Source organism: Mobula hypostoma, chromosome 19 (genome assembly GCF_963921235.1).
Source record: "Mobula hypostoma chromosome 19, sMobHyp1.1, whole genome shotgun sequence".
NCBI lineage: Eukaryota > Metazoa > Chordata > Chondrichthyes > Myliobatiformes > Myliobatidae > Mobula > Mobula hypostoma.
The window spans coordinates 25,610,294-25,622,338 of NC_086115.1; the positions used below are offsets into that span (position 1 = coordinate 25,610,294).

Here is a 12,045-nt window from a genome sequence, read left to right on the forward strand (position 1 = left end):
GCCGCGACATGCGAGTTACATTTTTGGGGAGGTGCACGTCACCCTACGGCGTAGGGTACGCGGTACCTACGGCGTACATTTGACACACAAGTATAAAGCAGCCTTCACTGTTTGGGGAAAGTAACTGCTTTTGAAGTCTGATGGTGCTGGTGTGAATGCCATGTAGCCTCCACCCTGATGGAAGAAGGGCAAACACTCCAAGAGCAGGGAGGGCAAAATCCTTTATGATGTTGCTGGCCTTTTTCCAGCACCTCAGCTTTGTCACAAGATAGGCCTCCACCTTGAGTATGGACTGGTAGAGGTATTGAAGTAAAACATAAAATCATTATTGACAGCATCCAGTGCCACACAAAAGAGTAATATCAGCAAAAGGAAGGAAGGAATAATAATAAATTTTAAAGATGTTTTGGCCAACCTTTTCTTAAACATTGTTGCCTATTTGGGCTCATTTGCAGAGGGTCATTATTTAGGGTGATTGGGAAGAGGCATACAGCATCTTTACTGTGAATGTCAAATATACCTCTCTAAAAGATGATACAAAATCCTTGCAGCCCTACGCTTTCGATATGCCCCTCCAGGCTCCACACACACACATTTACTTTTCACAGGCTATACGTTAATAATGCTGACTTCTGCCTGTTTGAGGATTGAAAGCAGCCAGCCAAAACCTTAATCCCTCTTAATTCTTGCTCATTATCAGGTGGGTTACAAATGATGTATGTACCTTTAATTTCTTCATAATCTGCAAATGACTAAATGGCGAAGATTTGTTTTCCCCAAAGACTTATCTAATCTTCAGTGTTTTTCTGACAAAATATACAGGGTAAAAATCACTTACTTTAGAACATAGAAATCTACAGCACATTACAGGCCCTTCGGCCCACATTGTTGCACTGACCATGTAACCTACTCTAGAAAATGCCTAGAATTTTCCTAATGCAGAGCCCTCTATTTTTCTAAGCTCCATGTACCTATCCAAGAGTCTCTTAGAGGACCCTATTGTATCCACCTCTACCACCATCGCTGGCAGTGCATTCCACGCACCCATTACTCCGGAAAAACTTACCTCTGACATCCCCCCTGCACCTACTTCCAAGCACCTTAAAACTACGGCCCCTCATGTTAGTCATTATAGCCCTTTAAAGGGCAATTAATCAGACTCGTTTCACTGTATGAATTTGGCATCTTTATTTCCTATTGTTTTTTTAAAAATTGGAGAATGTTATGACATGAAGAGTACGAGAAGGCAGGAGAATGGGGTTGAGGGGAGATAATAAATCAGCCATGATGGAATAGCGGAGCAATCTCAATGGGCTGAATGGCCTAATTCTACTCCTATGTCTTATTTTCTTACAAGTTGTTAAAACACAACTTTATTAAAGAGTCAGCTCGAAATATTAACTGTTTGTTTATTTCCATAGGTGCTGCCTGGCCTGCTGGAGTTCCTGCAGCATTTTGCGTTTGTTGCTCTAGTTTTTCAACATCCAAGAATCCCTTGTATTGTTTAAAAACTCAATTGTTTTATCGTGTATTTTAAACTGTACCACCAGAGACGGCAAATCAGTGAACAAAAGCAGTATTATTTCAAGCAGCTCGCTCTCCAAATTAAAATGTAATAGCTGCAACGGGAGAGATTGGTTCAAAATGAACATTAGTGATTTGTCCACGGTGAGCCCAAACTCTCTATTCTTTTTTTCTCCCCCCCCCCCCCACCCAGTGCAAGATGTCAAAAAGAGTTGGTAGAAACTTTGGAGTTGTACTCCCTGGAGACACCTGCTGAACACTATATTGCATTACACGTGAGAGTTGACATAGCAAACCTGAAGGATAAATGTTGACAGAAAAGCAGGGCCAAAAAGGTAAAAGAGAGATATACAGTCGCAGATTCAAATGGATAACATTTTTGATACTGAGCGATGATTTTATAAAACCGGAAATATCAAATACTTTAAAGGATGACTTTCACATTTATATTTCCTAGCATGTCTAATAATGCCTAGCCTGCAACTCTAAAGCAGAACATCAACGACACAAAACATCATAAATGTCATAACAGTTGAAAATAGCCAAAGCCAAATTGCAAGCCATTAAATTCCACTAGAGACTCGGCAACTTCAATGAGAAAATAACACATCTGTTCAGTATCAACTGAACCTAAAATGGAATCAAAAGATAATAGGAATAAAGAGCTTTCAAATTAGAATTTTGAGCTCAAACAAAAGGCAATGTAAATAAAATAATTACCAAGGTCAGCCTTCTCTTTTAACACATCCTTGAAACTGAGGCCACTGTTGAGGGTACATTGTCTGTAGTGATGCAAAGTTTCCTTTTGTCCATTGATCCTCAGCTCCTTTCTCTTTGAGGGTTTCAGTGACACAGCCCCGAGGCCCCGTGTCCACGTGCTGAAATCTGAGCATGTCCATTTCATCAGGTCATCCAGCTTCACGATTACTTTCTCTGAAACAGCTACAACTTCATCCTGTAAACAGTACCAGAATATTCAACACTAAGACGTTGCTGATCTTTGAAGGCTTTCATTACATTTCAGACTATCGAGTTTTCAATTTCAATTTGTAGCACATCACAACTCTCATCTAAATGAATCTATAGTTGACTTAATATTTTTAAAATCACTATCCAACTGTATCATTAAATAGGAACATGGGATCAAACTGCACAGGGACCATTCACTTTGTCAGGTTTGACTCAAGAGAAAAAGATTGTTAAACTGCCCTGCCAATAGCCCAGCACATTTTTCCTTCTAAATATTTATTCTTTTTCAAAAGTTACTGTTCAATTTATTTACACCACCCTTTGAAGCAATGCATTCCACATCATGACAATTTACTCCAAATGTTAAAACAAAAAAGTTGCTTTATCTCCTTCCTGGTTGTCATTTCAATTACATTAAACCTGTGCCTGGTTGTTAACAACACTTCAGCTAACAGAATACACAAGTAGCCTGCTTTCAGATATATGTAAATAGAATCAGTACTAAGCTATCCAAAAGTTTACTGAAGCAACTTTAATGACTTTCCTTCCAATCTGTCTATTCCTCTAGAAAACCACAACACTGCTGACCACAGAGGCAAGAAGTATGATATCACTGAAGTTTAATCTATTGACTGAAGACACTATGCCACAATGGTACATAATCAATTGTGCTAGGTCTTTCATTCTGCATTATTGGTTCACTAGGAATATCATTTGTGGGGGAAATAGGCCTGGTAAAACTGAAAGGTAAATGGCTCCAAATGAATATTTTGTGAATTACCTGAAAATCAGAAGGATAAAATTTTACTGACTGACTTTAAGAAGAAATGCAAACACTTACACAAGTTTCAACTAATTAATGTCATTAATATTTGCAGTCTTAGTGGTGTAGCTTGAATTTTGCATTGATATGAAGATGCTTTAAAGAGACATGCACCAAGATTTTAAGGATTTCAAATAACGGTCTTGTTATTTTTGTTTAAACTAGAGATCCTTTCTGATCTTGTGACTTAATTCTTTTCTTTCAAGCAGCATAAATCATCTTCCATAAATTTCTAACATACCTTTTTGATTATAAAGCTGAACTAGAAAAACATTGAAAGGAACATACTCCACATTGAATATTTCAATAACAAATGCCTAAGTTATTTCAACTATAATTTGTAGTGCTGCCACTACAAACAGCAAGATGGTCAAATGGAACTTTAAATTCACTTGAAATTTTAGCTTCTTCAAATCATTATGTTCCCACCTCCCCCCCTCCAAATATTCCATATTCTCTTTCTGATAATGAGATACACAGTTGAGTGTGCTGCAAATTATATTAAACCCTCTTGTTGTTAAGAAACTAAAACTCTAAGTACAGAATTATTGGCAATGAAACAACGCCAGCATTAGTTTGGGAATATGTTGTCCGCTTTATAAAGTCCAAATGGAGGAAACAAAGGCATTTTACAGTTTTCGTAATCCACTTTGAATGTTCTGTTGTTGGGTGACTTGCTTGAATTCCCTTTTATACATAGTGCCTTGATGAACACATCTGTTAGCTATGTGGCAAAGATGCTGTAATATGAGAACGTGAAAACAATCACTTTCCAAAGTTCATCAAATCAAGTTTAATGCCAGAATTTCCAGATGCTTGCTCAAATATGATTTAGGATCATACAGAATATTAAGCTTCTATCCGGAGAGTATCTCATGCCAAAAATCAGAGTTTACTTTACCCCCACAATTATCTAGATGGTGTAGTATAAAATTATGAAATCCTCAGATACAAAGAAGGAAACAAAAATAACAGAATCTAAAGATTTATTAGAGGCTGTAAACTCCAAGGTTGAAGCGATTGCTTGATATAACAGATCTTACTAGAGGAGACTTCTAAAATAAAATCACCAAACAGTAATTTGCTATTTTTAGTGAAAGCATCCAATATTCATCTTTAGAAAAAGCAATAAAGTAATTATTTAGCATAATTTATAATTTTCAAGTTATATTACAGGAAACTGTCATAAAAATAAGTAAACTGTGCAATAAATTGCTGCTTACAGTTAGCAGTGAAATTGTATGCAATCATCCATATAATAATCTTAGTTAATATATGGTTTGGTCTGCTCAACCCTTTGATAAAACAGCTACCAAAAGAAAGAAAATCTGTCATGCTGGGAATGTTTCAGTCTGTTGCCTCATGAGGTCAAAGAAAGAATTCCTCAGGTCAAAACAGATTAGTACACCTGCTTTGCTGTCTATTGAATTACTGACCTCGCAACATGAGAAATGATGCCTATAGGAATGAGAAAGCCCTTTATGTAAAGTGGCTATCTAGTAATTCATGTCCTTTAAAAAGGAGACCTTCAGATTTTTAATTTTGTTCTTGTTCTAACTTTAATTAACAGAAAGCTTGAAGAAGAAATGTTTAGGAACAGCTTCTTCCCTCTCCCATCAGATTTCTGAATGAACAATGAACCCATGAACACTACCTCACTGTTTTTGCATTACTTAATCTTTTTAATTTTTTTAATGTATTACACTGTAATGCTGCCACAAAATTTCACAAATGCCAGTGATAATAAACCTGACGTTATAAATTCACGTTAACATTTAAATTCTAATACTAGTGTTACACCAAGCATAAAGAACAAATATGCATTTGAAAATGTAAATTGTACCACTCACTTTATGAATAATCCTAAAATGCACTCTCATTCCCATAAATTGTTTATTTTTGGCTGCAATAAGATTGCAATTTTCTTCTGTCTTGATTGCACAATGTATTCTGAAAATTGTCACTTTTAGAACAAAGAGCATGGTGAAAATTTAAGAACAGACAAAAAGAAATGAAAATACATTTATCGTTGTATCTTCTTTTCATCTCCACTTGTCTCCCGACAGCATTTTCACCCAATTATCCACATCACCACTTCACTCCCCATCATACAGTATAATTACACTTCAGATACACTCTATGAAGTTCTGATAGACATTATTCCATTTTCATACTGGACAATGAATGATAGTGCACTACTCAGCCAAAGGAGACATCAGCACCAAGTCTGCTCTTGATCTCACCCAACATAGCAGGGCGACCGTTGATACTAAGTGCCAAAACATCCTTCTCCTCTCTAGTCTAGTGATGAAGGCCAGGAACCTCCAACTAGCTGATTCAGGACAGACCAAGAGGTAAAAAATTCTATACCATTTCATTTTACAAAACTCTAATCTTCTTATGAACTTGCCTCCTCTTTCATTTGCAAAGCTGTCACAACTGCTCAAGTGACAAGAACTTTAAGGTACACGAGAAGGGTTTTTCAGGGCACTGGGCTTCGGAAGAGCACTTCTCTATGCAAATATCAACATTTCAGCCAGCACTGCATCTGTATCTTAAACTGGTAGTGCTGGAGAATGGAACAGTCTAAACGTCAGCCATACTACAATGACCAGTGAACCTCGAGGCCAGATACATAAACTCACTCTCAATGATATTTTATCTAACCTGATTTGCAGATACTAACAGACCTTAGCCTTTTTTGGATTTAGAATTTCTATTCTAGCCTTTTCCAAACCTCCTGTGCAAGGATTCAAAAGGAAGAGATGCTGGGCTGTGAGAGTTCCAAGTTGGTTGTAATTTGGACAAGTGTGGTGTTGGACTTGTTTTATCATGCTCCTGAAGCTTCTGAGTTCTGATGAAGAGTCCCCGACCTGAGATATCAACTTTCTGCAGCTGCTACGTGTCCTACTGAATTTTTCCAGCATTTCTTGTTTTTATTTCAAATTTTCAGCAGAAGAATTTGAAAATCAAAATAAACTGCACATTAATCTTTGGTATTTGTGTCATGTACCTCCTTGTTTACGACCTACTTTCATCAGTTCAGCAATTAAAGACTGATAATGCTGCCCCAACTAAAACCACTCATCACCGCGGCACCAATGTTACATTCTGCTCTTTTCATTTACAATGAGTTAATAACCACAATATAAACCTTGCACTGGCCACCTACATAATCCTTGCATCTTTACATGCAAATGTGGAAACTTACCAAAATTCTGACTTTACTCTGGATTGATGCCAAAAGAATTTTTTTTAATTGCTATTATATAAAATACTGCACTCTTAAAAGAACATTGTGTAACCTTTGAAACCCACTCATCTCACTGTTAAAGCCGGCGATGAACTTCTAAAAGTAATTAGAGTCCTGCTATTGAATTCACATTACCAATAGAGGACAGAATAACTAAAGAGTATTTGGTAACTGGAACCCAATTTAAAGAAGTCAGATGCTTGGCACTAAAGTTTTACTTTCCCTGATGTGCACCCCATGACCACCACTTATTTTTCAGAATAATCACTTCACTTCTTTTTCTGAAAGCAAGCTTTTAAGACATCTTCAAATTAGCCAAGCCAGCAGCAGAGTTAGGAAAAACATTTTTAACAAATGTTAAGATTCATTCCAAGTTATTTATTTTCCTGACACTTTAAGCAGGCCAACTTAGTCATAAAATATTACGATGCTACCCTACAGCTTTCATTTATGTCATTATTTCCTCTCCTACATTAGATTTAAAAATTGTTTAAACATCTTTAGTTACTGCCTGAACAGTGACTGACCCACTTTAAAAATCAGCCTTGCCATGCAGGCAATGTTGCTTGCTGGATTTGAATTTTGAAGAAGTGACTCTTGGGGGTGGGGTGGGGGGGGGGGAAGAGAAAGGATATTGCTGTTTTCCTATTACTATATTCAAAACAGATGACATTATTCAAATAATTGGCACATTAAATGAAAAAGCCCATGATGCTATCAGCATCAGAACATAAGAAATGCAAAACTTAGAAAAAATGTTGCCAAAAATATACTGCAGCGTTATTTCACGGATTTGCATAATTGTATTCATTATATCTGATCCCTCTGGGGAGTGAGACATTAATATACTGTACAGTGAAGATGAACCACAATTTATTCAGCTTTACTGGAATAGTTTGCCATTATTGCTGCATATTTATGCCAAATTTAATACGCAGGCACAATTAGCATCTTATGATTCACGGCACAGCAACAAAAAAGGTGGATTAGAGTTGAAATAGAAGGTAATTGTTCTGTGACAAATAGTCTTTTTAAAAAAAATCTGAAAAGGAGCACACAACTGCAATCTATTAGAGAATCTTACTGTGTAGGAGTCCATTCATCCCCTAATGCATGCGCAAGCTCTTTCAGAAATATCCATTTCATTTCACATTGCCTTCTCTTTCCTGACATCCTTTTTTAAAAAAAACTTTACCAAGCATATACCTCATTTACTTGTCAAAGTTATTAATCAGCCTCTGTCCCACCTTTTCAAGAAGGCTGTTCCAAATTATAACAATATTCTTATTAAAAGACATGTTTTGTTCTCTACCCCGCTGACCCTAATGATTGCTAGTTTGATGGCTCTGGGCCTGTACGTGCTGCAGCTTAAACGTATAAAGGGGCATCTCACTGGAACCTACCGAATATTGAAAGGCTTTGATAGAGTGGATGTGGAGGGGATATTTCCTACAGTGGATGAGTCTGGGACCAGAGGGCACAGCCCTCTGCAAGGGTTTCCTGTTAGAACAGAGATGAGGAGGAAACTCTCTAGCCTGGGGATGGTGAATCTTTGGAGTTCATTGCCACAAGATGGCTGTGGGAGCCAAGTCATTGGATCTATTTAGAGTGGAAGTTGATAGGTTCTTGATTAGTAGGGGTGTCAAAGGTTACAGGGAGAAGCGAGGAGAATGGGTTGAAAGGGATAATAAATCAGCCATGATGGAATGGTGGAGCAAACTTGATGGGCCGAATGGCCTAATTCTGCTCCTATGTCTTACGGTCTCAAGATTCTGTAGTGTAACAGCTTCACTCTACACCCTTGTACTTCTCACTCCCATTTTATTTATGAGGCATCATCCCGTGTTGTAATAGCTTTTAGGATGGTTGTTTGTTTCATTAGATTATAGGGCCTGATCTATTTGCCATCAATTGTTTGATTTGGATTTACCTGACAGTCTGAAGCCATAAATGAAAAAGTTAAAAATCCACAAAGATCCAGTGTTGAGATGCTAATTTGTTGAACACTCACTATTGACACTGTACCATAAAACCTAGAAAGCACGAGCTTGTGCAGTGTCTAACAGCATATGTTTTTACATGGTACATATTACACATGCAGTGCAGTGCATATAATATATACCAGTTGCTCATAAATTTGCGAGATAGTTCATCTACTATTGAAATAAGTTAGCATTCATATAAATTATTTCTGTTCCAATATAACCCAAACCTTTTACGGGGAAACGTCCATTTATGATACAGGATGAAAAGGGTCACTGTTTTGTGGTATAGGACGAACAAAATTTTGGTAACTGACATCTTCGAAATTTTTTTTTAAATGGGCAATAATGGATTTCCTGTGGGGCGTTTCTAAATTTAGAAATTAATATGAAATGATAGGTCAATTAACTTGCAATTCCCATTCCCTAAACAGAAAGCTGGTGTAATGTATAGGAGAATACAATGCGAGATGGACGATAACCATCAATTCTGACAAGAACCGTATGTACACAACACACCTATTAATATGTGACAACTGCGTTAACATATTAATGGGAGTCTCATATTGAGCTCACTAGAGCTTGGTGTAAGTTTCTCTGGGCAACTTGCCAACGCTCAGGATCAGTGTGTGCGCGCTCGTTGCCGTTTCTGCTGCTGTTCTCTTTACTAATGAATGACTAACTCTGGCCAGAAGGGAAATGACATCAGCTGCCGCGAAGTAAGGACTGCATCTGGAAACTACAACCTGCTCCTGCCCTCGCCCGTGTTATTTAAAGTACACAAGATATTTGCATAATTTCAGGTCTGTCCGAGAAAGAGTTAACTTCTAGTTTACAGCACTTTAACAGATGACACCGAGGTTTTCCGGGCGATATTAACCAGGTTAATGATTAACAACAGTACTTTGCTCCTTGACTCCGATATCAGAAATAGCAGATCAGCACAATTAACCGCAATATAAAAATCACAGTGCAATATATACAAATTCATGTTAAAATAGATGTTTACAATTTATTTAAAATTACAACACGCCTCCCTTCAATTTAGCTGAATAAACATAATTATTAACCAGCAGGTTCACGGTGAGAAAAACTATGCACAATGAGGTCCGCTTGCCTGCATTCAGCTCGGAAGATGCAAATAAACGCTATTAAATTGTGGTATTCGCAGATATTCCACCCTACATAATAAACTAATCGCTTTCAACTGCTTTACATATGGGAGGGGGGAGGGGTCAGAATTAGCCTGAAGTGTCACGGCTCCGTTTCGTTATTTATTTTATTCCTTTTTTTCCAGATCACTTAACCGCGTCAAGTAATAAATTTCAAAAGCAAATAATAAGGGGGGGGTGCGAAGGGAGACAGCTGCACAGGAAAATTTAGACGGGGGAGGGGTGACAGAACTCTAGAGAAAGGTCATTAAGTGTTTTCAATAGTTTTTTTTAAACTGGGCAATTAATTTTCTAATTATCGATCTGGAAAGAGAAATGAAGTAGATAAACAGGTCGAATATAATTAGACTGGAGAGCAACAGTAACAGAGTGGTTAAAAGTATTTTTGCTAACGTGTTCGGGGAAAAAAAGTAATACGGGGGATTAACTGCTTCTAAACCTGTTGCAAGATATGAAAAGGTAATTTGACACGCCAGTCTTTCAGAATGCACAATTAACTCCGACATGCAGACAAGAGCTGTTTTCATGAGCACAACTAGTTGCTTGTAGTGTTTACAATCTATACTCTCTCGCCCCTATCAGGATACTGTAAAACGCAATTTAAAAGCTCTGCTATTTACACGTCACGCTAACCAGCACTTCAGCGCGCAACTGTTCATCATTGATTTTCACACACATCACTGCTATATTACAGACCAATCCAGTCCCTACTGTCCGCTTGATGTATTTATATGGTAACTGAATCAGATTTCAGCTTTTTAATAAAAAAGTTATTTAAAGATTTGCGTCATTGCATGGAAAATTGCGCGAGGCCAGTTTCCTTGGCACGCTAGATATTTTTCTCTCTCATCCGAATGTGCTGTTTGGATGTTTACATGGAAAGAATCGGTTTTCACTACACACTGTAGAAACACGTCACACGCTGACAATCAAAAAAAAAGACTCGCCGCATCACATCTCCTGTGCGGAGAGAGCTCAACAGAGACACGGCTTCTCACTGTATTATTGTACCTGTCCCCTTTCAGCCGGTTTCACGCTTTCATAGTACAGCTTTGATCTCACCCCGTTTCGTAATTTCCGCCTTTTAGTTCACGCTAAATATTTTTAATCACATAGACCCCCCTCCCTTCAAGCCCAAGACAAATAGCTGAACATTACCCAACCGAACTACAGGGGGAGGGTACAAATATCCTTTCCTTTTACTTTACACTATGCAAATAGATTCTATAAATATTCTTATTTTCTATAAAGTTCACGTACAGCAAATGCTAGTTTATAAGCGACAAAGTGCACAGCTCATATTTCATAAAAGGCAGCAACTAAAATATTGCAGTCAATTAAAACCGAATCAAACAAGAAAGTGGGGGTCATCACCTCTCCGTGCCCGATCGACCTTCCTTCGGGTGTATCTTCGGGGAGAAAATAGAGTTTGGAACTCGACAAAAGTTGCTTGTTGTTTCTCTCTTCCCACAACAACTGGAGTTCTGCTATGCAAATCGGAGCTCCTGGCTTACATCTTACAAAGAAAAAGTCTCCGAGGGAGAGGATTCTTGCTCTGCCTTCAAGACTGAATTTGAAAGCTTTGTAGAAAATGTAGGCTCCGTGTAAACCGCACGGAGAACCAACCCACTGCGAGGGAAAAACATACACAACATAATTAATAATATATATTAAAAATGAAACATATGGGAGATTTTGACTGGAACCGAATTTTTTTCTTTTTAAAAAGAAAAACAATCTAAATATGTTTGGAACAATTTCTGAAGAGCTGTATGTCAGCTTTTTAAAATTATTTTTGAACTTTTACACCCTATTCACAAGTCAGTTGAAGTCAGGCGAAGGGAAGGATGCAGGCGGTGGAGAGGTTTGAAGGGCAGTGTGAGAATAATAGCAGAGAGCAGTTTAATACCTTGATTGAGTCCGTCTCCATATCGCCCTTCTCAATTGATTGAAGTCTACATTCTCCTCCAAAGTTGGCTTGAATGAATGTGCGAGGTCCTGGCAGCTCCAAGAATATTTCGTAAAAGGGTGCAGCGATGGTGCAATATGAAATTCATTTCTCTTCACCCAGTCAAATCCAATATGATCGCAATCCGCACCTAATTATTGCCCCTCCCCCTAACTTTTCATACCTCCTCCCCAAACTGCACCAAATGCCTGAAAATCCTATTGTTTTTCTTCTGCAAAGTGATTTGCAACAGCGTCCTTCCAACCTAAACGCGCTAGGAATTGCGATGCTCGCAGCTTTCGGTACGGCCATAAAAACAACCACTGCAGCGAACGGGAGCAGGCGACTATTCGGATCACCCCTAGCCTGGCTGT

General features: G+C 38.0%; 1 protein-coding gene across 3 annotated transcripts in view; it reads right to left on the minus strand.

The window, feature by feature from the left end:
* arid5b (AT-rich interaction domain 5B) overlaps positions 1–11,708 on the minus strand; it is a 146,999-nt gene extending 135,291 nt beyond the window's left edge. For 2 of the 3 annotated variants that reach the window (XM_063071560.1, XM_063071559.1), the window contains exons 1-3: positions 11,633–11,708; positions 11,098–11,352; positions 2,245–2,479 (exon numbers count right to left, since the gene is read on the minus strand). In XM_063071560.1, coding sequence (XP_062927630.1) covers positions 2,245–2,479; positions 11,098–11,352; positions 11,633–11,653 — 511 coding nt within the window. In that variant the 5' untranslated portion in view covers positions 11,654–11,708. Of the gene's footprint in view, positions 1–2,244; positions 2,480–10,734; positions 10,789–11,097; positions 11,353–11,632 lie in introns of those variants that run through there. The other variant, XM_063071561.1, reaches the window with a different exon arrangement.
* Between the last annotated feature and the right edge of the window lie 337 nt (positions 11,709–12,045).